The 23,964-nt window shown below is 35.7% G+C and overlaps 1 protein-coding gene across 1 annotated transcript in view; it reads left to right on the forward strand.

Moving 5' to 3' along the window:
* The window catches only part of LOC123707974 (TATA-binding protein-associated factor 172), a 38,828-nt gene extending 16,480 nt beyond the window's left edge, over window positions 1-22,348 (forward strand). The window contains exons 9-34 of the mRNA XM_045658348.1: window positions 153-248; window positions 1,173-1,349; window positions 1,678-1,940; window positions 3,844-4,108; window positions 5,190-5,333; window positions 5,804-5,969; window positions 7,409-7,494; window positions 8,320-8,448; window positions 8,937-9,049; window positions 9,857-9,950; window positions 10,781-10,923; window positions 11,387-11,605; window positions 11,922-12,043; window positions 12,606-12,745; window positions 13,606-13,753; window positions 14,274-14,509; window positions 14,912-15,041; window positions 15,274-15,509; window positions 15,858-16,038; window positions 16,768-17,063; window positions 17,468-17,641; window positions 18,000-18,173; window positions 18,855-19,003; window positions 19,764-20,046; window positions 20,176-20,351; window positions 20,429-22,348. Of these exons, the coding sequence (XP_045514304.1) occupies window positions 153-248; window positions 1,173-1,349; window positions 1,678-1,940; window positions 3,844-4,108; window positions 5,190-5,333; window positions 5,804-5,969; window positions 7,409-7,494; window positions 8,320-8,448; window positions 8,937-9,049; window positions 9,857-9,950; window positions 10,781-10,923; window positions 11,387-11,605; window positions 11,922-12,043; window positions 12,606-12,745; window positions 13,606-13,753; window positions 14,274-14,509; window positions 14,912-15,041; window positions 15,274-15,509; window positions 15,858-16,038; window positions 16,768-17,063; window positions 17,468-17,641; window positions 18,000-18,173; window positions 18,855-19,003; window positions 19,764-20,046; window positions 20,176-20,351; window positions 20,429-20,678 (4,590 nt within the window). The 3' untranslated portion in view covers window positions 20,679-22,348. The remainder of the gene's footprint in view (window positions 1-152; window positions 249-1,172; window positions 1,350-1,677; window positions 1,941-3,843; window positions 4,109-5,189; window positions 5,334-5,803; window positions 5,970-7,408; window positions 7,495-8,319; window positions 8,449-8,936; window positions 9,050-9,856; window positions 9,951-10,780; window positions 10,924-11,386; window positions 11,606-11,921; window positions 12,044-12,605; window positions 12,746-13,605; window positions 13,754-14,273; window positions 14,510-14,911; window positions 15,042-15,273; window positions 15,510-15,857; window positions 16,039-16,767; window positions 17,064-17,467; window positions 17,642-17,999; window positions 18,174-18,854; window positions 19,004-19,763; window positions 20,047-20,175; window positions 20,352-20,428) is intronic.
* The last annotated feature ends 1,616 nt before the right edge of the window (window positions 22,349-23,964 follow it).

Below are 23,964 nucleotides of genomic sequence, written 5' to 3' on the forward strand. Positions count from 1 at the left end.
GACTTGACCATCGACAACCGAACGAGTCAAATGACCAAATATGGCACAACCGCACTTGTAGAAAAAATCTTAAGAAAATGTTTAGACTTAGATAAATATTAAAAACTAACACCTGCTTGAGAATAAATTAATACAAATGTTATTTTTTGCAGTTAGAAGAATGGCATCACGAATGGTTGGAGGACATGGCGTTGCGTCTCCTCTGTGTGCTGGCTTTGGATCGATTTGGAGATTTTGTCTCTGATCAGGTAATTACAATGTATTACATTTTATATTAAATATACCAGAGGTATTTTTATAATTGTAGTAAAACAGCTTTGCTTTGTGGAAAACAGTTCTTTTTTTAGTTTTATAAAATTAAAAAAAAAAAATAGTATTTTTTTAAAATATTAGTCAATAGTTTTAACTTTATGCCAGTTTCAAGTAAAAGTTTGGGAATCTACACGCGAGAAAAAATAAACAAAGAAATAAGCTAGTTATGAGCAGTGTTAGCCTAGTGGCTACAGCGTGCGACTCTCATCCCTGAGGTCGTAGGTTCGATCCCCGGCTGTGTGTGGATTTTCTTTCTATGTGCGCTTTTAACATTACCTCGAACGGCGAAGAAACACATCGTGAGGAAACCGACTTGCCTTAGACCCTAAAAGTCGACGGCGTGCGTCAGGCACAGAAGGCTGATCACCTACTTGCCTATTAGTTTAACAAATGATCATGAAACAGATACAAAAATCTGAGGCTCAGACCTAAAAAAGAGGTTGTAACGCCATTTATTTATTTTAATAAGCTCGTTATAAACAAAATATGTACATAAACACATTACATCTTAATATTATTATTGATTATGAAAGAAGATAATACATTATAATACAATAAAGGATAAAGCAAAAGACAGGAGATTTAGGTCGGAAACGGAACAGTTAGTAATTGTAAGGGATACTGAAAGGTGCGGTGGTCATATTGGGAACAAGAAAAGAAAATATGGTCGAGGTCACCAATATCTTCCCCACACTCACAAATTTTACTATCAACAATACGAAGCCATGCTAAATGATGAGGTGTACATACATGTCCTAAACGCATTCTGCAAATGGTAGAAGTGACAATTTTAGAACTTTTAAATCTCATAGAACCATGGTTTACTGGCATAGTTTTTTAATTATACAATTGGTGTTAAGGTGGTAGCCCCAGTACGAGAAACATGCGCGCAAACATTAGGGGTGACACTCGCTCAGATGCGTGCGCCTCGTGTGAAGGCAGTTGCGGAGAGAGTGGCAGCCCTAGCCTCGCAGAAGCAATGGGAGGCGAGGCACGGGGCCCTGTTGGCTTTCAAATACTTGTTAGCGGCTAGACAGGTGAGGAATTTTATTATTAAACAGTATTCTGAAAATATAATTCCCAGCAAATGTGTTAATGTACTTTCTCTCCTACGTTTACCAACTTTTCCTTGCTTAATCTGATCAAATTACCTATTGATCTTTGTTTATATAATGTTTTTGAGGAGGAGAAAGAGATATTTGTTTTTCAAGTGTATGAAGTTATCGGCCAACTAGCAGTGTCAGTATTATAATTGTTTCAACCATTTTGATGCTCACGAAGACATTTCATTTATAAGCGAGGCAAGAACTTAACTTAAAGAAGGTATTGGTTCTTGGTCTTAATTCATGTTTCTGGCAATTACAGGAAGTGGCTGTAGATAGTGGAGCCCTAGAACACTTGATAGCTGGTCTGGATGATCCAGCTGAAGATGTGTCAGCTGTGGCAGCGGGCGCTCTTGTCCCAGCGGCTCACGCGTTGGCCCGAAGCCGGCCTGACGGAGTTCCGAGACTGGCAGCACGACTATGGCAGCTGCTGCACGAGCAGGATGATCTGGCGTCACCCGCCAACTGTTATATGGCTCTGCTGGCTGCTTTGATGGCCTTACCCACCGCCGCTATACTTTTGCAGTAAGTTTTCTTAATATGCCTCGGTTGACTGTGTGTGTAAAAATTAAAAAAAAAAGGACTTTAAAGAGTGACGAAGTGTTTGAGAGAGAGAGAGAGAACTGGCAGTAACTGTACCATTTTTTTTCTGACGTTAATAAGATTACATTTAGTACTTAGATGAATGAACATTTAGCTTTTTTTATAATCATGTACATTTTACATTGTCTAAATTTTATTTAATGTTTTTTGTCTTTAAGTTATTGTAAGATTTTTATAGTTAATTTTTACTTGCAAAGTGATAAGACCTTCCGTGGACCTCTGCTCTCCTTACTCTTAAAATTTGGTTTTGTAATAGACAAAGTTTTTAATAAATAAATAAGAAGTATGATTCGCTTCTAAGGAGACTTTAACTACATTGGTTAAACTGATAGAGATGTCAGTGGGCTGTTGTCCTGTACAATTTATGTTGGTGTATATAGTTTCACTCCCCTTATTTAAGGGTCTAATAACATAGAGAGACCATATCGATATATATGTGCACTTATCATTTCGAACCAATTCGACTTCCTTCCTTCAATAAAAGTGCGACAACGTACTTGCAATGTGAGTTTCCTTGGACGATAACTCATATAGATTGTATCAGTTAACATCAATGGGCCTGTCGTTTGCCCAAAGTTACATTTAAAAAAAAAACAATCTCCCATTTACATTGGCCGATTAGTTAACGGTGCATTACATATGTCCTTAATATTCTACACAAATAATTTATTATCTTGTCTCGGGTTTTCGCAACCGGGTGCGTTGCGCGAGCGCAATGTAACACGCGCTAGGGTCGCGCTGCCAAAGTCTTAGGTATGTCATTATTGTTGTATGACTGTTACAACTGATAGCTGCGATCTTTACAGTAACAAAAAAGGTTGTTAAAAAATATATGTCTATAGGTTTTAGGTATAAGTTAATATTAAAAACGTGTCTAAATTTTATTTTAGTATTATTTTTATTCAGATAAATTTGCGTATACCTCAATGGATGATTAGTTAATGGTGCATTTGAATTTTTATACTGTACAATTGCTAGCGGTTAAAATTCTTACATATGTCCTTAATATTCTACACAAATAATTTATTATCTTGTCTGGGGTTTTCGCAACCGGGTGCGTTGCGCGAGCGCAATGTAACACGCGCTAGGGTCGCGCTGCGAAAGTCTTAGGTATGGATAAATATTTCAATCGTCATTATTTTTATAAATAAAATTGTTGTATGACTTACAACTGATAGCTACGATCTTTACAGTAACAAAAAAGGTTGTTAAAAAATATATGTCTATAGGTTTTAGGTATAAGTTAATATTAAAAACGTGTCTTAATTTTATTTTAGTATTATTTTTATTCAGATAAATTTGCGTATACCTCAATGGATGATTAGTTAATGGTGCATTTGAATTTTTATACTGTACAATTGGTTGCGGTTAAAATTCTTACATATGTCCTTAATATTCTACACAAATAATTTATTATCTTGTCTGGGGTTTTCGCAACCGGGTGCGTTGCGCGAGCGCAATGTAACACGCGCTAGGGTCGCGCTGCGAAAGTCTTAGGTATGGATAAATATTTCAATCGTCATTATTTTTATAAATAAAATTGTTGTATGACTTACAACTGATAGCTACGATCTTTACAGTAACAAAAAAGGTTGTTAAAAAATATATGTCTATAGGTATTAGGTATAAGTTAATATTAAAAAATACGTGTCTAAATTTTATTTTAGTATTAATTTTATTCAGATAAATTTGCGTATACCTCAATGGATGATTAGTTAACGGTGCATTTGAATTTTTATACTGTACAATTGCTAGCGGTTAAAATTCTTACATATGTCTTTAATATTATACACAAATAATTTATTATCTTGTCTGATGTTTTCAGCCCTATTGACCTCTCGGACGTCCTTCCACGACTATGGCCATACCTCGACCACTCCACGAGTTCAGTTCGTAAAGCGACACTTCAAACTCTCAGAACTTTAACTAAACCGCTAGTCATCACAAACGGTCATAGTGAAGTGCGTGAAAGTACTGACGAAAGCGAATGGCTAGCTTGGACACCGGAACTACTTCAAGCCACTATGAGGCACATTTATCAGAGGGTACTGTTTGAGCATGTCCATGAAATTCAAGAGATTGCTTTGCAGGTTAGTTCTATATTCATACACACAAAAATGTATTGTGTATTCTACTACATTATTGATATTGTTACGCGCAAAGGTATAGAAAATGCCGTAAATATCTTCAAGGGTTTATTTTAAATTAAACAGCGTTCTAGAATTTTCTGACTCGCTTCGAGAAGGTTCCGATCTACCTCATCAGCAAATCATCGGTTCATGTCTCGCACCTTAAAAGTTTACTGTAGAATATTCCTAATCACAGGGGTATAACAGTCCTTAAAATGCCTTAAAACAGGTTTATTGAAAACTGTGAAATAACTTTTTGCAATTCACAATTTTCTAGTATGTGATTGAAATGTGATGTGAAACGGTTTTAGATCACATTTCATCCTGTTGAAAACGTTTCTTGTAGAAAAATCGAGAAACATTTCAGTGCGCCCGTCTTCGTAACAATATTATAAAATTAAGTTCCACGATCGCGTCTGAGGGGGCCTTAAGCCGCGTCTCTATGAACGCGATAAACTCAAAAACTACAATCGATTTTTGTATGGTTAATTACACAGGTGTGCAAGGTGTACCCATAACGCTTATTAATCGTTGAAGATTTGTATTATTACGCCCTTTTCTCGAAGGGGAAGGTAGAGACCACCTGTCTCCACTTGGACTTGACATACCTCTGGCGCTTCATCCATCGTCATGACATTCACCATGAATGAAATGGGTTATGGGTACTTTTATCTTGTTTATTTAAATATAATGTATTTGTAGTATTCCTATGACTTGCTGTGAATGGAAGCCTGGTTATCCATATCACAGGTTCTTATCTAGTTTGGAAACCAGTCTCCCAATACCTACTCAATTGTTGTTGTATATGTTATATGGGAGAAAATAAATAAATTATTATTTGTGATTGTGTAAAAATCAGATGTGACATGGATTATGCAACTATTTCTTGCAATGGTCAAGAATAGGTGAATAGAATTAAGATCGGATCGCATGTACATGCTACACAGTCTTTGATGTTTTAGATTTCCTATAGAAATCGAGTGATTTTTTTAACCCTAACCGGATACGGAAGCAGTATAATATAGGTAGCTCCGTCTTTCAGGTGTGGGAAAATTTGCTGAGATTCGCGTCTTTGAGTGTGATCTTAGTAGCTGCTTGTCCCATGTTGGCCACTTGGATGTGTCTCGCTATGCAGCCCGCTAAGTTGCCCGTGGAGCCAGATTTGCTCCTATATACACCACCCAAGGTAAGTTTTTTCTTGTATGGCCTTGTTTACGGTTAAGTTATATAAATACTCGCATATATATATAGTCTTTGGCAATTTAATAATATTAATCGTAGATATAAAAAAATATTGATTAGTATTAAGTTTCCATTACATAAAATAAGCGGTAGCAAGCAATTTCTTCTAGAAACTGCTTTTAGCAGTAAGACCGCTCATTTTCATCCTGTTTTGTGTTATTCTGATTTAAATAAAGTGTATTAGTGCCAAGAAATTTCATGTTAATCGGAATTTCATATTAACATTTTATTAAAACATCTAAAGCTGCTTAGACACGCCTCCAGGCTTAACGTATAACATGGACAAGGAACCCTACGTCCTAGATTAGTTACCTTGTAAACGATATTTTTGGGTTAAGACTGATCTGTTTAAAAAAAATATCAATAAAATGTACGCAGAAATTTGCCTGTAAATTTGCAAAACAATTTTTTCAGGAGCGTCGACCCCGTACTACCTCTCAGTCGTCCCTAGGCGAGTGTGAAGAAAGCAACGATACTCGTCCGTCTCAGAAATGGTTGCTAGGCGGTAGTGAGACGCAACCGGGTGCGTTGCGCGAGCGCAATGTAACACGCGCTAGGGTACTTGCTGCCAAAGTCTTAGGTATGTCATTATTGTTGTATGACGGTTACAACTGATTGCTACGATCTTTACAGTAACAAAAAAGGTTGTTAAAAAATATATGTCTATAGGTTTTAGGTATAAGTTAATATTAAAAACGTGTCTAAATTTTATTTTAGTATTATTTTTATTCAGATAAATTTGCGTATACCTCAATGTACGATTAGTTAATGGTGCATTTGAATTTTTATACTGTACAATTGCTAGCGGTTAAAATTCTTACATATGTCCTTAATATTCTACACAAATAATTTATTATCTTGTCTCGGGTTTTCGCAACCGGGTGCGTTGCGCGAGCGCAATGTAACACGCGCTAGGGTCGCGCTGCCAAAGTCTTAGGTATGTCATTATTGTATGACTGTTACAACTGATTGCTACGATCTTTACAGTAACAAAAAAGGTTGTTAAAAAATATATGTCTATAGGTTTTAGGTATAAGTTAATATTAAAAACGTGTCTAAATTTTATTTTAGTATTATTTTTGTTCTGATAAATTTGCGTATACCTCCATGGAGATCGAACTAATTTCCTTGATAACAAATACAAGCAAAAACCGGTCGGCTCTTCTCGAAGGTCTCATTTCCCTTCATCCATATCCTGTTTACTTGCAACATTAGATCCACATGTATATAAACTTTTAACAGCTTTTATCTTAAGTAATCATTACTTTTAAATTTATGTAAATATCTTGTCTTTTTTTATGTAGCTCTATACGAATTGATCTTTTATTTTTTAGATTTAATTTCCATTCTGAAATTCCTTTCCCTTTGATAATTATATTTTTTTTTACCCGTTTCCCTGTTTTTACCCTGGGCCACAATGCACAAACCGTGCGGGCCATTAAAAAAAAATACTCCCGTCTGGACTTTTTGACCTCATCGTGTTATGATGCTTTTGTTAATTAAGTCCATAATCGCTTGAGAATAAAGCGGCAATATTGCCATGGACCGGCTACTTCACGGCCTTTTATCAATAAATACATTTTACTTTGAAAGAAAACACTTTTTTACCGGCTTTTTTGTAGCTATGTATTATTATAAACTTATAATTATATAGTTATATTATATTGTAGTTTATAATATATATGTCGGAGAAGGAATATTTTAAAATTCCCGCCACTATGAAGTTAGTCGTAGAATGCGGTGTGGTATGGTAAGGTAGATTGTCAACGTTGACAATTGACAATGTCTAGTCTGTGTGATCTACCAAATGTCAGTTGCGCGACTGTTTCGTGGCAGTAAGTGAATTCTCTAGTCACTTGAGTTTCGAACGTCGCCTGCGCCGGACGTGCGCACTGACTGTGTTATAATGTCGGACGACGGTAGTAACACCAATTTTGCAATTATTAATCGCGTTGAATCTGCGACATATATATAGCTATGTTAACAAAAGACAATACTACATTTCACTTTGTTTTTCAGGTTATTTATCGTGTTATCTAGTCCAGCCGGCCCCCGGCATAGAATATAAAGTAGAAGACGAAAGTCCTATAGATTGTTATACAAAGGTGAGTTACTATATAAAAACTATTCTAGTTAATTATGTAAAATTCCATTATTATATGTTTAAACACCTTTTGAATAATTTATAAATGTCAGGTATGATTTTTTATAAACAAAATACATTGCGATTAGAAAGACTGGTGGAAGGTTTGACCAATGGTCTTGTCCGACTTATGCCCATGATTTATGAAGTGAGAAAATGAGAAGAAATCAAGAGAAATAAATTTACATCCTTATATTAAAACAGTAGCAACCACAGCAGCGTTGGCCTAGTGGCTTCAACGTGTGACTCTCATCCCTGAGGTCGTAGATCAGATCCCCGGCAGTACACCAATGGACTTTCTGTCTATGTGCGCGCTCGAACCGTGAAGGAGAACATTGTGAGGAAACCGGCTTGCCTTACACCCAAAAAAGTCGTTGGCGTGTGTCAGGCACAGAAGGCTGATCACCTACTTGCCTATTCGATTCAAATGGTTATGAAACGGATACATAAATCTGAGGCCCAGACCTAAAAAGGTTGTAGCGCTTGGTCGGTGGAGCTACTACATCTACAACCAGTTTTGAAATATTTCTTAATATGCAAATAGGAAAAGAGCCTTTCCTTCAAGAGAGGAGCGTACAAATTCTTAAAAGGCCGGCAACGCACTCGCGAGCCTTTTGGCATTGAGAGTGTCCATGGGCGGCGGTATCACTTAACATCAGGTGAGCCACCTGCCCGTTTGCCCCCTATTTTATAAAAAAAGGTGATGTTTAGATCGCATAATAGGGCCTGAATTTAGAATTAAGAATTAATTTAGAATTTATGTTTTGATGGTACTAATCTTTGAAAGGTGATGGTGGTATACCTTCGCGGAGGTAGTGCCCTTCAGCGTACGGTGGCGAGTCTGGTGATATCATCTTGGGCCACTCATACTGTCAAATACAAGCTGTTTCCCCCTGATATGCGAGACGATACACAGGTACATGCGATTGTTTGATAATATCGAACCTAAAAACGATTACAAGCAATATGTCCCCTATTAAGTTTGGTAAAATCAGTTCTATTAGAATGTGTGTGTGTACTAGTGTACACACGTAAACAGTGAAACGTTTTAAGACCTTATTTTTTCAAAAATGATCTACTATATACAACTTTACAGATATTGTTTAATAAAGTTTTAACAAAAGGCTTTTATTATCATAGACATGAATACAAATAATACAATTATTTCATTTTACCTTATTACTACTAAGATACAGAATTTAATTAATTGTAATAGAATTATTGGTATCATTGTTATCGTTATTATATATTTTTGTTATTAATGGCTTCGAATCAACCGTGGTAGGGACAAGGAAAAGATGGCACGTAACGGGAAAATGTGACCCGTAACCGAAAAATGTGACGGTTTTAACAGCTGAATTATGCGTCGATTAATATTTAAAATTGTATTTATTCATTTAATAGGAGTCAAACGACAATGACGTGTCAAAGCTTGCGCCGCCATTACTGGTGTCAACTTTGCACACGGCGCTCAATCAAGTGCTGTATTACGACGAAGTTGCGTTGAATTGTAATAGGTAAGTGTTTACATATTTAATGTTATTAAAAACTGTGCTGTAAAAAAAGCTTGCTCTCTGCAGTTTAACTTCGTAATTAAAGCTCTCACTCGCATGTATGAATAAAAACATCTTGATTATTTTCTGAGAATGCTGAGTTTTGAAGCGAAATCTAAAATATCATAATTTTTTTTACTCTTAGTACCGAGAGTATTTTTACGCCGGCTTTTACTCTCGGCCTACACCTGTCTTCTTTGCCGATGAGTAGAGTGATACCTGAATCTTATACTCCATAAAACAAACTTTTTTTTGACGTGACAACGTCTTATAATTCGATGGAGGCTGCACGCTCGTTCGTCGCTGAGGTGTTCCATTTAAGGCTTGAAGTGCAAGCGAGAGCGCGGAACGAGCGACAAAGAGGCACAATCGGCCTGCGCGTTCAGCAGCGTTCAACATTTTATATATGTATCTTTCATTTGCCAGACATATGACTTCTAAATAAAAAAAAATTACATAATTGTATTTATGCGTACAAATAAATGTAACTTGATCAATTAAACTGTGATTTCCATTTACCTACTTCTCTATATCCATGCAAAATATCTATCAAACAAATAAAATTAAAATTTTCTATTGAAAAATGCAACCATTCCTTCAGTATTTTCTTTGGACGTTGTCACGTTCAACTATCGTCAGTAAACGACTTTATGGACAATGATTTTTTACTTTTTAATATTCATCGAAACTGTACGTACAGCCTACTGGGTTAAATCTGACATGTATTTTGACATGTAACTACCTAAGTTTAACTTTACCATTTTGCAACAGGATCCTCCAAGAGGCTCGCGATTTGCTAGCAATGATGAAGCATTACAAGTTGGCGGTCGGAGAGGATTTTAATAATATACTTAGATTGGAACAGGTCAGTTTTTTACAGTAATATTGTCTGCTATCAGAATTTTCTGCGTATTAGATAAGATTCTGCAGGCTGGATTCGTTTCCCAGCGAAACAATATTTTTCAGGTGACAAAAGATTCGTCACTTATCTTCGTCCAAGAAAATGAAACGCATACGTGTGCCCTGCGTGGTAATGGGAAGTAGAATTATCATAATTATCTCGTTACTAAACTGATCCCATTTTCTTTTATATATATTTATACATATCTGTTAAAAAATTTAATAATTTCTGAAAAAAAGTGCGTGCGTACAAAGTACGCAATTCAAATACAATTTACTTCTTTGTAAATTAATAATTACTAAGGTAAAAGCCCCAATAGATGCTCATGTACCAGTACATGACAATCCATGTATTTGTATATCTATATTCCCTGTTTACACACTGTATACGTGCTAATGATAATATAAATAAATAAAAAAATCTGCTTTTACTGCACAAGACTATGCGACAGAATTGCCATCTTCTAATAAACTGATAAACGAATACATCAACCAATAGCGTGTATTTTTTCTCGCTCTCCCTTTCTCACTCTCTCTCTCTCTCAATCGGTCTCAATCGGTCTCAATCGGTCTCTCCCTTTTCTTTGACAAAAACACTGCACATCTTCGTGATGTTTCATTAAAAATTTACCCTCATGCGCCTAAGTACTTCTTTTTTACACACAAAATTAGTTTATAAAGAGGTTAGTATAGGGATTCTTTTTAATTTGTGTAATTAGATATTATATGCACACGTTCTCTAAAATTGAAATTTCGTTATAAAAATTAGTAGCCATAAGTTATTTCATTGTACAGGTGGCACAAATGACGACTGTGACTGAACGATTAATTACGGGAATGAAGATCAAGCGAGTCTCCTCCAGTCTGGAAGAACGACGAGCGGCGCTTCACACTGCCGTCACCCAGTGCTCTATAGACCAGAGCGCGCTGAATATATCGTGAGTTAAATATTGGTATAATAAATCAATGGCGCTACAACCTTTTTAGGTCTGGGCCTCAGATTTCTGTATCTGTTTCATGATCATTTATCAATCTAATTGGCAACTAGGTGATCAGCCTTTGCCTGACGCCATCGACTGTTTGGGCCCAAGGCAAGCCGGTTTTTTCACCGTCCGAGCGAATTTTAAGTGCGCACATAGAAAGAAAGTCCATTGGTGCACAGCCATGATCGAACCTACGACCTCAGGGATGAGAGTCGCACGCCGAAGCGAACACCGCTCACACATTGGCATGATAAATTAAAAAAGGCAGGTATCACAGGACAGGATATCAATAGTCCCTGCTTAAACCTTCGAGAAAAATATATCTAAAAAAATATATGATTTTGACTTAGAGTTTAAAGTGAACTCAGAAAGATTAAAATGGGGAAAAATACTACATAATTATATTTTTTTTTCCAAGGGTACAAGCAGCAGTCAGCGGTGCAGTGGCAACACTCAGAGTGTTGCCAGAGAAGCTAAATCCCGTAGTCCGACCTTTAATGGACAGTATTAAGCGGGAAACGTCTGAGGAACTGCAAGCTGCGTCTGCGCAGACATTAGCGCATTTATTGGCAACCCTTCAGCCGAGAGAGTCTTGTCCTAACAACAAAGTTCTCGTTAACTTAAAGGCGTTTTTACGGTAAGATATATGTTTTTAAACATTAAAGGGCCTGATCGATTTAAATTTTTGCTATTTCCTATGAAATATGTTATTTTGGAACGACTTCATAAAATGGCGTATTAACTGTATTTTAGTACTGCTTCAACTGCTTCATTTTATTTACACTTTTTCAATGGATTTCAATCATAAATATGTAATACTAAAGTTACGATAAACACTTAACGATCCGCGCTCTTGATCCTGGTGGTGGAACTTTCTTATCTTGTTCTTATGAGGTGTCTAGGTCATTTTATTTGTCGATAGATATGCCTAAAAGACTTTCTGGTCTTTGCAGATGTGATCCAGAGTTTACGCCCCGAATATCGTTGGAAATATTGGACAAGCCCGAGGGTGATTCTGGTAGTGGCGATAGTGGTGCTGAGAATAAGGAACAGCACGCGTGTCAGCTGCCGCCATGTTAGTATTTATCCATATACATGTTTTTCGCGATATTTCTAGCTATTTAAACCAACGACAAAAGCTAACAACACTATTAAACAAAAAAGCAAAATACTGTGTTTTACCTTAATAGCAAATTTTGATGTTAACATTTTGAAGAATAGGGCGGCCCCTATTCTATTCTATTCTATGCAGATTTATCAGCTGCCCCACCTCTTGTCAAAGTAAGCAAAGCTCTGATAGTACCTAAACGTATTACTTTTTAAATGAATCCTTGAAAAGCTCTTAAAAAAGTTTTCAACCATAGACAATATGTGAGTAGTATGTGTAAAAAAGTAAATAATTACTGTACTGGCCGATTTACGACGATTTTGGGATTACGTCCCAAATAAGAAAATCAAAGAGAAACACCCCCCCCCCCATCCCCATAGTGCTTACGTAAAACTTGAACGGCCCCATATATTATTTTCTTAAAATCTTTAATTTATTTGAATATGAAAATGTTACTTATTTTGGGAATTGGATGATGATGAAAAACAACTGCAAATAATTTTTAAATGTATGATTTTTGTTGTATTAGTGGACAAATACAACGGCATCGTAACATTACGCGAGCAGCAGCGAAGTGCGGAGCGCGTAGTCCCAAGAAGAGGTCGTCCGCCTACTAACAACGCGCCCATTGAGCTGGGCATTGAACAACTCTTTCCTAACGAAGATCAGGTAATATTAAGTAGAATCTTAGAATCATGGTAACACAACCTCATATATTCAGATGTACGTACATATACGTATACGTAAGTTTCCTAAATACGTACTAATATTTGAACTGATAACTGATACATGAAATTGTTTGAGTTTCATCCGAAATTCTAAACATGTTTTTATCAAACTTCTTAACTTTTAAATTATTCTTGGCTGGTTAATTCGTTATTTTAAAAGTCAAATCTACATACATACATTAAATTTTTAGCTGATGATCTGGGTAACTGGCTTCCAAGTAATCATAATATAACCTCTTCAATATTCGTATACAAATCAACACTATACATTTAATTCAATGTATTTGTCTTTTTAAATTAATCTAATGTTGACAATTTGACGATTAAAACTGACGCGTTAGCCAGTAAAAGTTTGGGGTCAGTCCGTATGGTGCAATGGACACCTACCCACTTAAACCCAACAGCCCCATCTGTTTACTATGGACGGGAGGCGCGGTAACAGTTAAGGGAAACCCTTAATCCGTGTCTCCGTCATGAGCATCTTCTGTGCGACAACATCTGAGTTGCCCAATTCGAGTACGTGCGGAATCACGTCGTCACTGTTGCACGGGCCTAAGTCATGTGACTTTGTAGAAAATTGCGGGTAGGAACATCTGCTGTATTAAATCGGGAGGTCTAACAATATTATATAATCTGTGTAACTGTTTTGGGATTATTTCGTGGTCGACAAGATGATAGGGACTTTGGATAATTTGTTAAGGGTTCATATTTTAATTTTATTTCTAATTTTAATTTTATTTCTAAGATCTGTTTATTTCGTGATTTTATTGTTATTAATTAATAGTATCGGTTATTTTTCAGGCTCGAAAATTGCTCCGAATTCAAAGGCGAGGCGCAATGATGGCTCTAACTAGTCTGGCTGAATATTTTGACGATGATCTGCCAGAAAAGCTACCCAAGCTCTGGGAGTTTATTACGGAGCCGTTTGAGAAAGTTCTCACTGATGCCGGTATGTATTTTACGCTTTATTTCCGATATAGGAATTACTAAACCAACCTCAGTGAGTGTCCCAGTTAAATTAGTTCTGCAAATTTTGATTGAACTGTCAGTACACATTGCATTTACGCTACTTTATTTTTTTTTATTCCAAAGAATTATGCAATAATGTATGGTTAACACATTAGTTTTCGGGCATAGATACCTTGAAGGTAAATCTATGCCATTGTTCACTAGATGTACCAATACTGCAATGTATATACCTACCTATATATAATAAGCTAAATTAAAATACTCACGTTGTCTTTCGCCACCTTCTATACGGAAGGTATTTCTTTAGTATTGATTAATTATTAAAGTACAAGTTAATAGGCCCACCAGACCTAGTTTCAGGCTCTTTAAGTGTCCAGTAAATGAAGGACAGAGGAGATTTGATCCTCCCCTGCTTAGCTTCTGCCCCAGATCTACCTGATCGCGTGGTTGATAGGCTATTATAAAAAAGTGAATAGGCTTAAATATATATCTCTTTTCAGAACTTGAGAGTATGGAAGTAGAGGTTGGAGACGAATTGATATCTCGTCTTCAAGTGGTGGAAGCAGTTTGCGGCGTATTAGGGAAAGGGGCGTGGTCGCAAGTCGCACGTGGGGTCCAGGCGTGTGCTGCCCTCACACGGGCGCCTTACACGGCCTTGAGGCATATGGCCGCAAGAGGCCTGGCTGCTATGGCTAAAAGAGAACCACATGCCGTCATGGATGTGCTTATACAAGAGGTCAGAATTAGAAAGTATTGTTTTTTAATAATGTTAATTAAAAAACAATATTTATTATTTTAATTTAATTATTAGTTTTATAATATGTTTTATAATATCTCAAGCGTTCTTAAAAAAAAATCTTCCGTTCTTTTTTTTTTTGAAGAATGATGAACCGTCCACAGTTTCGCCGTAAACTAAACATTGGGTTATGCGTAAAGCATTAACTCTAAAACAATACAGAACATATATTATTATTTGTGGAGTGAGTATTTACACTCTTTCGTATTTTTAAATAAGAGTTTGGACAACAGTAACAATTAACTCATTTTAGAAAAGACAATGTTAGAAAAGTCTAAGGATGTAGAATTTTAATTTAATACTACATAAATTGTCTTCTAGATATATTATTGTCTATTATAGCTAATAGAATCGCTGAGCGAAGGCAGCGAGTGCGTCCGTTGTGGTGCAGCGGAGTCCCTCGCGAGGCTCGTGGACACGCTGCAACTTCAACTGGTTCCATATATCGTGCTGTTATTGGTGCCATTATTAGGTAAGTCAACTCAATAAAAATAAAAAAAACTAATATATCAGCCTTTTAAATTTTTTTTTGGTATTCATATTTTCCAAGATTTTCACCAAATTATCACCTTAATTCTGAATTTAATTTATACCCTATAAAGTAATTTTAGTCAATATAAATATCGTGTTTTTAATATCAAATCCCATTTTTTTTAAAGGGATTAATTAAAATCATAATTTAAATAAAAATATTGAATTCCCAGGCCGTATGAGCGATCATAACGAGTCAGTGCGTGTGATGTCGACGCGTTGTTTCGCCACCCTTATACAACTTATGCCCCTGGATGGTGCTGTGCCCGAGCCTCCAAATTTATCACCTGAACTGAAAGCCAGAAGACAACGTGACCGTACTTTTATCGACCAGCTCTTCAACCCCAAGTCGATCAAGGATTATAAGATACCGATACCCGTGTCTGCAGAGCTTAGGAGTTATCAGCAGGTATGAAGCCTTTGTCAAAACTTCTACTTCTTCTTCAGTCTCTTCATTTCTGAAGGTCATCTCCCGCTCTCTCCTGTCTTCGGTAAGCCTCTGCGCCTGGATAATAAGACCTTTAAGACCCTGGACTAATGATCGTTTCAGCGAGTCTGCCTCGAGGTCCACTGTGCCACTCACGACCAGTTTTTCTAAACTTTTTGGATCTCTGTTACTTGTCCAAAAAAACTAAGGATCCCTTGGTGACAAAGCGTCATCTAATAATTGTTTATTTTATTTTCGAATACTATAAATCTAACTAAACCTGACCAAAAAAAAATAATTCAATGAGATAATAGAATATTATCTTTATAGGCTGGTGTAAATTGGTTACGATTCCTGTACGAGTACAAGCTTCATGGAGTACTATGTGATGACATGGGTTTAGGAAAGACGCTCCAATCGATCGTGGTGGTGGCAGGATCGCACTATGAGCGAGCTCAAGCAGGTGCACCACCCTTGCCTTCACTAGTCGTGTGTCCGCCTACACTTACTGGTGAGTTAATGCAAACTTATCTCAAATTGTGTATGTAATATATTCGACATAAACTATGTAGTGGAAAAAAAACAGGGACTATTACTTCATACCAAACTAAAAAGTCGTTTACTGGAAATTGCCATAATGTATTTTATAAACTTATAATTATTTTACATAATTTTAAATATTTCCCGACGTCCCGACATAGCTTCAATCCGGTAAAAAAGTGTTTTCTTCAAATGTGTAAAAGCTATGTTAATAAAAGACAAAACTATTGTTAAATGTGTAACATGAATTGCACAAGACATGACGCGGGTTCCGCCGGCTCCGACTCGACCTTTAATATTTCATGAGGATATTTCCGGAAGAGACGCTAAGCCCACCAGACCTACTTTCAGTAAATAAAACCCCCTTTTTAGGAAAGAGGACTTGACCCTCCCCTACTGCTTGGCTTCTCTGCCTGATCGCGTAGGTGATTGGCTATTTGGAGTCCTATGCATAAATACATCGTCTATTTAGAAACGAATATATAATATCCCATTGAAAGAAAAAAAAATACCCCTGTTGAAGCTATGTATTTTATAAACTTATAATTATTTTACATAATTTTAAAATTTTCCGACGTTTCGCGTGCAATACATAGCTTCAATCCGGTAAAAAAGTGTTTTCTTTCAATGTGTATAAGCAAAAATATTTATTTTAAGTTAATAAACTACGTTTTTTTACCGTAAATAATCCCTGTTCCAGGCCACTGGGTATTCGAAGTGAACAAATTCATATCAACAAAATACCTGAAACCGTTGCAGTACGTCGGTCCGCCCGTTGAACGAGAACGTCTACGCGGCCACGTACGTCGGTACAACCTTATCGTGGCCTCATACGATATCGTTCGAAAGGATATTGATTTCTTCAGCTCAATTAAATGGAATTATTGCGTGCTTGATGAAGGACACGTAATTAAGAATGGAAAGACGAAAGCGTTTAAGGCTATCAAGCAAATTGTCGCTAATCACCGGCTCATTCTGTCCGGAACTCCTATTCAGGTAAAGATTAGTTTGAAAGGTTACCTTCGGAGGTTGAATCTAATATGACCTCTGCCTGACTAAAATACTTGACTGGAATTCGAGTCTAAGATATTTGAACTTTAAATACATAGTGAGTTAATGAGTATTTGTTATTCAATTATTTGGAAAAAAACAGTTACGTTGATTATATTATTGAATTCATAGTTATATGTTATTTAATTTATGTCATATGTATTTCATTTATGTTAATATTCATCATTAATAATAATATCATTATCATTATTAATAATAAAATACAAGTTTAGAGCACGCTGAAATATATTAAACTATTTTTGAAATGTATTAAACATGGCTTAGTAAAAACTTATTTTAAAATGTCTAAGTTGTCAGCATTAAGTTAAATTTCCAACCCTAATCCTCAGAACAACGTCCTGGAACTATGGTCTCTCTTCGAGTTCCTGATGCCAGGTCTGCTTGGAACGTCTCGTCAGTTCACAGCCCGATACTCCCGGCCCATCTTGCAAGCTCGGGACCCTCGAGCTACACCCCATCACTTGCAGGCTGGGGCTCTAGCATGTGAACAGCTGCATCGGCAGGTATTTATTAAATTAATCCGATAAATATAATACATGCTTATATAAAAAAAAAAACTCAAGAATGTTATTTGTCACACGAAAATAAATACACTTAAATAAAAATGTCACTTGGCAAGAGGAACAGAAAATTCTAGAAACAAAGTAATAAACTGGACAATAAACGCAAAAGAGGAAGACAATTTAGAAGGTGGACAGACCAGATTAAGGAAATAGCAGGTACATTGTAAAGAGTGGCAGACAGAAGTGGCGGGATTTGGAGAAGGCCTTTGGCAAAAAAGAAAACACAGATTAGCTAGTTGGGAATGAATGAGATCAAGTATCTGAAATAAAAATAAAAGGCTTATTATATATATTCCAGGTGTTACCGTTCCTCCTCCGTCGCGTGAAAGAAGACGTGCTTCTCGAATTACCACCGAAGATCACTCAGGACTATTATTGCGACCTCAGCCCTCTGCAAAAATCATTGTACGAACACTTTTCGAAGCGGCACATGACGCCTGACGTCGCACATTCGAGGAAACACGTATTTCAGGTGATTTTCATACTTTTTTTTTTACTTACTATTGTTTATGGTATTTATTTGTCTCTTACACTAAATACTACATTGAAAGAAAACTATTTTTTTAACTATCAAAGCTATTTGTATTTACATAATTTTAAATTTTCCGACATTTCGCGTGCTTTACAGCGTGCGTGGTCACGGTGACTATACAAATAGCTTTAATCCGGTTAATAAAATTGTTTTCTTTCAATGTGTAAGAGCTATGTTAACCAAAGACAATACTGAATATTAAAAATCCTGCTGATATATCGTTTAATAGACGTTTAAGAATCTGGTTGATTACCTAATCTAACCTCTTTACTAAATTTAAATTCCGTGAACCCCCCAATATACCCCAGGCCCCCATCATCCCATTTGCCCTCGTTTTGATCAAAGCTCACCAATGTCCAGATTGATTATTCTGATAAACGAGCTAGGTCTGGATATCCATTGCTGGGGTCACACTTTAAAAATAGATTTTCCTTTTGTATTTATTATTTATGAAGCATTTTTTCTTTCTCTTCGTGCTTGTAATGTTTGCCTATAAGTCCTTGTTACATTAAAACATTTATTTTACTTTTGTACCGAGCGTTGGCAATATTTTATATAAATATCAGACGAAACCACCTAAAATTTTTAAACAAATATTTTTTACTTAATACATTTTTTTAGGCTTTGCACTATTTACAAAATGTGTGCAACCATCCCAAGTTGGTGCTGACTCCGGAACACCCAGAATGGACGCGAGTTCAAAAACAACTTACCACACAACGGTCCACACTCAACGACATCTCGCACGGTGCTAAACTACCCGCACTTAAGTATGTATTAACATTAATGTCTGAATATACTAACCCATTATAGTTTAAATACGAGCCCGCCCGAGCGAGCCCTCTGACATTGAAATAAAAAAAAACATGATAGAAATTGAGACAAAATTGATCTAACGCAACTACCCACATCACAGGGCTCCCTCCCTGCTCCCTGCTCCTAACTCCCTTTATGAACTGAGGCTTCGGATTATAAATCATATTTATCTATCTGTCTCGCTCGCACTAACACGTCTTATGGAGAGGTGTAGTGATGTGCGTAAGAATTGTAGAGGTGTCGATAAATTGTGTAATATCGATAACGAGATATATATATATACGACGAATATGCTAAATTGTGTTAAGTATTAATAGGAATAGGAACATTAGGTATGTGTGAATGCTTGAGTGTTGGAATGGGTGAGTGTGTATGTATTTGTAGTTTAGCTGAGAGTTGTTATAAGCGTACATTTGTCTGTGTTAGTTTTTGGAACCTGAGAGTCAGGCCAAAATACGTAATACCTTTGTAGAATCGAAATCCAATTCGCCTAGCGTAATTTTTATGTTTTGTGAGTTTATCTGGTACGACTATCCATAGATATGATGATATAAAAAATCTCCCAATATATAAATTAACAATACTTACTGAAGTAATTATAATTATCAATGGCATTTTTGTCTCTTCCGGAATGCCACCAAACCAAAACTGGTGGCAAATAAATAAACTTAATTTTGCGACTACCCCACTAAACCTGTTAACAAACGTTACCAGGCAATTACTTCTGGACTGCGGTATTGGTGTAGCGAATTCAGAAAGCGGCGACGCAGAAGGAACAGAAGTGGAACTGTGTCGCGTAGTCTCTCCTCATCGAGCCCTCATCTTCTGCCAACTAAAGGGCATGTTAGATATCGTCGAACGAGATCTTTTGCGAACACATCTTCCCACTGTGTCATACTTGAGGCTGGATGGATCCGTGCCTGCGCATCTCAGACATGATATTATCGCTAGATTTAATAGCGATGTCTCTATTGATCTCTTATTGCTGACAACAAGTGTGAGTATATTAATGTTTTGTGGATATTTAATTGGATTTTTGTTTTAAAGAATGGTTTTTAATTCATGTTGAAACAAGATTGTATAACGTTGGTCCTTCGAGCCGAACTAAACTTTATCTACTTCTTAGGTCGGTGGTCTCGGTCTCAACCTGACGGGAGCGGACACGGTGATATTTGTGGAGCACGACTGGAATCCCATGAAGGACCTTCAGGCCATGGATCGAGCGCATCGTATCGGCCAGAAGAACGTCGTCAACGTATATCGCCTCGTTACTAGGGACACGCTCGAGGAAAAAATTATGGGGTAAGATTATATTCCTTATTACAAATTAGTAAATAATTTCTAATTTTTAGATATAAATAAAAAAAATCTTGTTCCAGCTTACAAAAATTCAAGCTGAAGACGGCCAACACGGTCATCAGCAGTGAGAATGCAGCAATGGAGACAATGGGTACCGACCAGCTCCTCGACCTGTTTCAGCAATCCGGCAACCCTGGTACTTCCAGCAATGCTAGCAGTACCAGCAAACCTCTGCTGGAGACTTTGCCAGAGCTCTGGGACGATAAGCAGTATGAAGAGGAGTATGATATGAGCAATTTCATTCGGAGCCTCAATCAGTTCAAAGATTAATTGTTTGACTTGTAGGATTGTTCTTAGTTCTTCTTGATCAGTCTATTATAGGAAACATTTGTTTTTGTTTGCATGCTAGTTGTTGGATTGTCCCAATATTAAAGGCGTAAATGTTTTTGAAGCCTTTTAATTAATTTCTAAGAACTAAATCAGTTCTCACATAAATCATACTTTTCTGACAATTTGTATTTACACTGTGAAAGGAGACAGTTATTTTTTATTTAAAAAATCCTTTTAAGCAATACTTAAAGCAGGAATTTAGTTTTTATAAGTATGACCACAGTTTGTCTCTTGATGTACTGAGACTGGATATTTTCAAGAAGCTTCACTCGGTTTCGACAGCTTTAAGACTTGTCAATTATTCTCGCAAATTATATTTATTCAAGAGAAACATAATAGAGGCTGATTCTGTGATTTTCAAAACAATAGAACATCTACTTTAACATATCTGTGACAATAAAATTTTTTTTGACAAAAATGACATTTTCTGTACTTGTGTTAACTATGGAAATGTTTGGTGAAATCCTAAACTCAATGTTTAATGGAAATGTGTTTGACGTTAAGGAAATTATTTCTTTGAAAAAATAGATTGACCTGTAGAATCAATTGATTGCTGATATAATAGTTAAGAATGACTCTTTGGTGGAAGCACATTACATTAAAAAAAAATTAGAATTGAGCTTTCACTTAAATTATTGTCGTAGGTTTATTTGATAGAATCGCTCATCGCAATTATTGGACGATTAATAAATGACTTTTACTATAGATTTTTTTGTTTGTTGAGAAAACATTTTGCACGTATTACATGATATACTAAAACCTCAATCCTTGACCTGTCAAAACTCTAAGCTAATTCCGGTATTGGTTATAAAAGTAACAAACTTCTTTAGATTCATTTTCATCATTAAATATTTTAAACGGATTGTTAAGTCTGGGGAACGCCAATTCAAAATTCCTTTGAACATAGTTATATTTATAAAATAATATTATTTAGTGTAGGATGAACTAAACCAAAATATAAGAGTTCTACATTATACACATTATTAAGTTAATATTATATAGCTTTGTTTTAGCTTTTGGACAAAGTGATACATAGTTTGAAATTGACAAATATCGCGCTTTTCTTACACAAAGAGATCGAATATATATTTTGTTCTATAAAGAATGTAAGTTTGTTATCGTTTTAAAAAATAAGTTCCTTAGTTGGACGTACCTCAAGTTCTTACAATTTTATTTATTATATATTTTAAGTTCGTAGTCATACTGTTTAGTCATTTTGTTAGATATAGTTCTGACGCCGGATGCCGGCTTTATTGTACCTGCTCGATAAAAATGAATTAATTTTTATTTGACATACAAATATATTAAGTTTTTTTTTTCGTATTTTATGTGCTATTTCTACATGTTTGTCTTGTACAGACAAATTATTTGTTTTACGGGCGTAACTCGACTTTTTTTAATAATTAGCTACATTGTTTTTTTTTACAATCATTTGAAGTTGGCACGTTAAGATTTTCGCTAATGTATTCTAGATATAGTTCTATGTAGTATCCAAAATTGTATCGAATTCTATGTTATTTGTGTTTTGCTTTGTTTGTTTGTAAACGACGACGGCGTTGTCGAAGTCATCTTGTATCTTTTGATTACAGAAATAAAAGGGGTGAAAATTATGTGTTGTATTATTTGTATTTTTTCCTGGCTTTCCCACTTAAAGTTGAATCTCCAAATACCCAGAGATAGTATGAACTTTAGAAGATCTTAGACTGATTAGTAAAAGGGTAAAGTTCTCAAATTCTTACCACAGTTTAAATGCATATAAACTTTTTTGCAAATGTAACTGGCACCTAAGAAAATTTCCGTTCTAAGTTCCATTTTAGTTAATTTTCTGACTGTCTGAATGCTTATCATTCAAATTAATATGCGTGAAGTGAATTCTGGCAATATTTTGAATTAACTTTTGACCAATTCAATTCTCTAAATCACACGGAAAAAGAATTGGTTGGCAATAAAAACAAGTAGATTTTTTTACTTTTATTAATGAAATAAGGTTATAAATAGTATTGTCTTTTGTTAACATAGCTTTTACACATTAAGAAAACAAAAACACCGTGACCACGCACGCTGTAAAGCACGCGAAACGTTGGCAAAATCCCAGATTGAATACTGGGCATGCTTTCTACGATGTTATAAATAACGTTTTGAGGAATAGGATCCCACACTCCTGCAATGACTCTTTTTAATTCCCTTATGTTTTGTACTGATCTTACTTGTCTCAAAACTCCCTGACGCGCTCAATTGAATTGAGTTCTGGGGGCCTTCAACCTACAAGTGACATGCATCGCCAATTCGTACCATGACATCGAAAAAACGAGACAATTTATGTTCCCACGTAACCTTAGCGGTAATCAGTTTTCATTCGTTCAATTTGTATGAAGATTCGTACCACGACCGCTCGGCTGAACCAAAATTTGACAGTTGCGCCTTCCAACTACGACAGAATAAGTGATTCTAAAAAAGTTACTTTTTATTTCGAATGAAAAGTTAAAATAATAGTTTAGAACATATTAAAATCTATATTTTAATAAAACTTGTTAATAAAATTAAGACAATAAGATTATCTAATTTAGGAAAACATATAATTTGTATATTTCGAGATTAGAAAGTGTGATTATAAATAAATTATTAAAATATCGACGGAGATGAGGAACAAGATGGCAATCCCCTCTATCGACTTTGTAGATGTCGAGTTTAGAATTTGCTATAGATCAACGACTTTGATTCTTTGAATATTCAGTGTAACTAGGTACAAATAATTGCACAAACTATGTTCAATAATATTTATTTAATTAATTAGGCAGGTTTACCAAAATTATAATTCCCCAATATATAATGTTTTATTTTAAACCAGCTCCCGCCCGCGTAGGTTTCGTGTATTTTACCAAATTTTCTTGCAACTTCTTAAACGATTATTCCGTGATTATGGACACACCAAAAACCTTCAAAAGGGTTTTGTGTTATATGTAAATACTGCAAAAATAACCGCCGCCTGGTTCTTCATTTTACAATAAATAAGAATGCTATCACGAGTAATTATTATAATTTAGGTTTGTTTTGGTTTAGGTTGATTGATCCTTATTTGGTTAAAATAAAACTTCCTAATAATTCGTAGAGAAGAGGTGAAGATGGAATGTGGAATGTGTTTAATTTTTAAAAACTGTAGATGTATATACAAAAGTTATCCTACACTGGCCACTAGTGGTAACATGTGGTACCAAGATGCGAAGGG

The sequence above is a fragment of the Pieris brassicae genome, chromosome 4, assembly GCF_905147105.1.
Source record: "Pieris brassicae chromosome 4, ilPieBrab1.1, whole genome shotgun sequence".
Lineage (NCBI taxonomy): Eukaryota > Metazoa > Arthropoda > Insecta > Lepidoptera > Pieridae > Pieris > Pieris brassicae.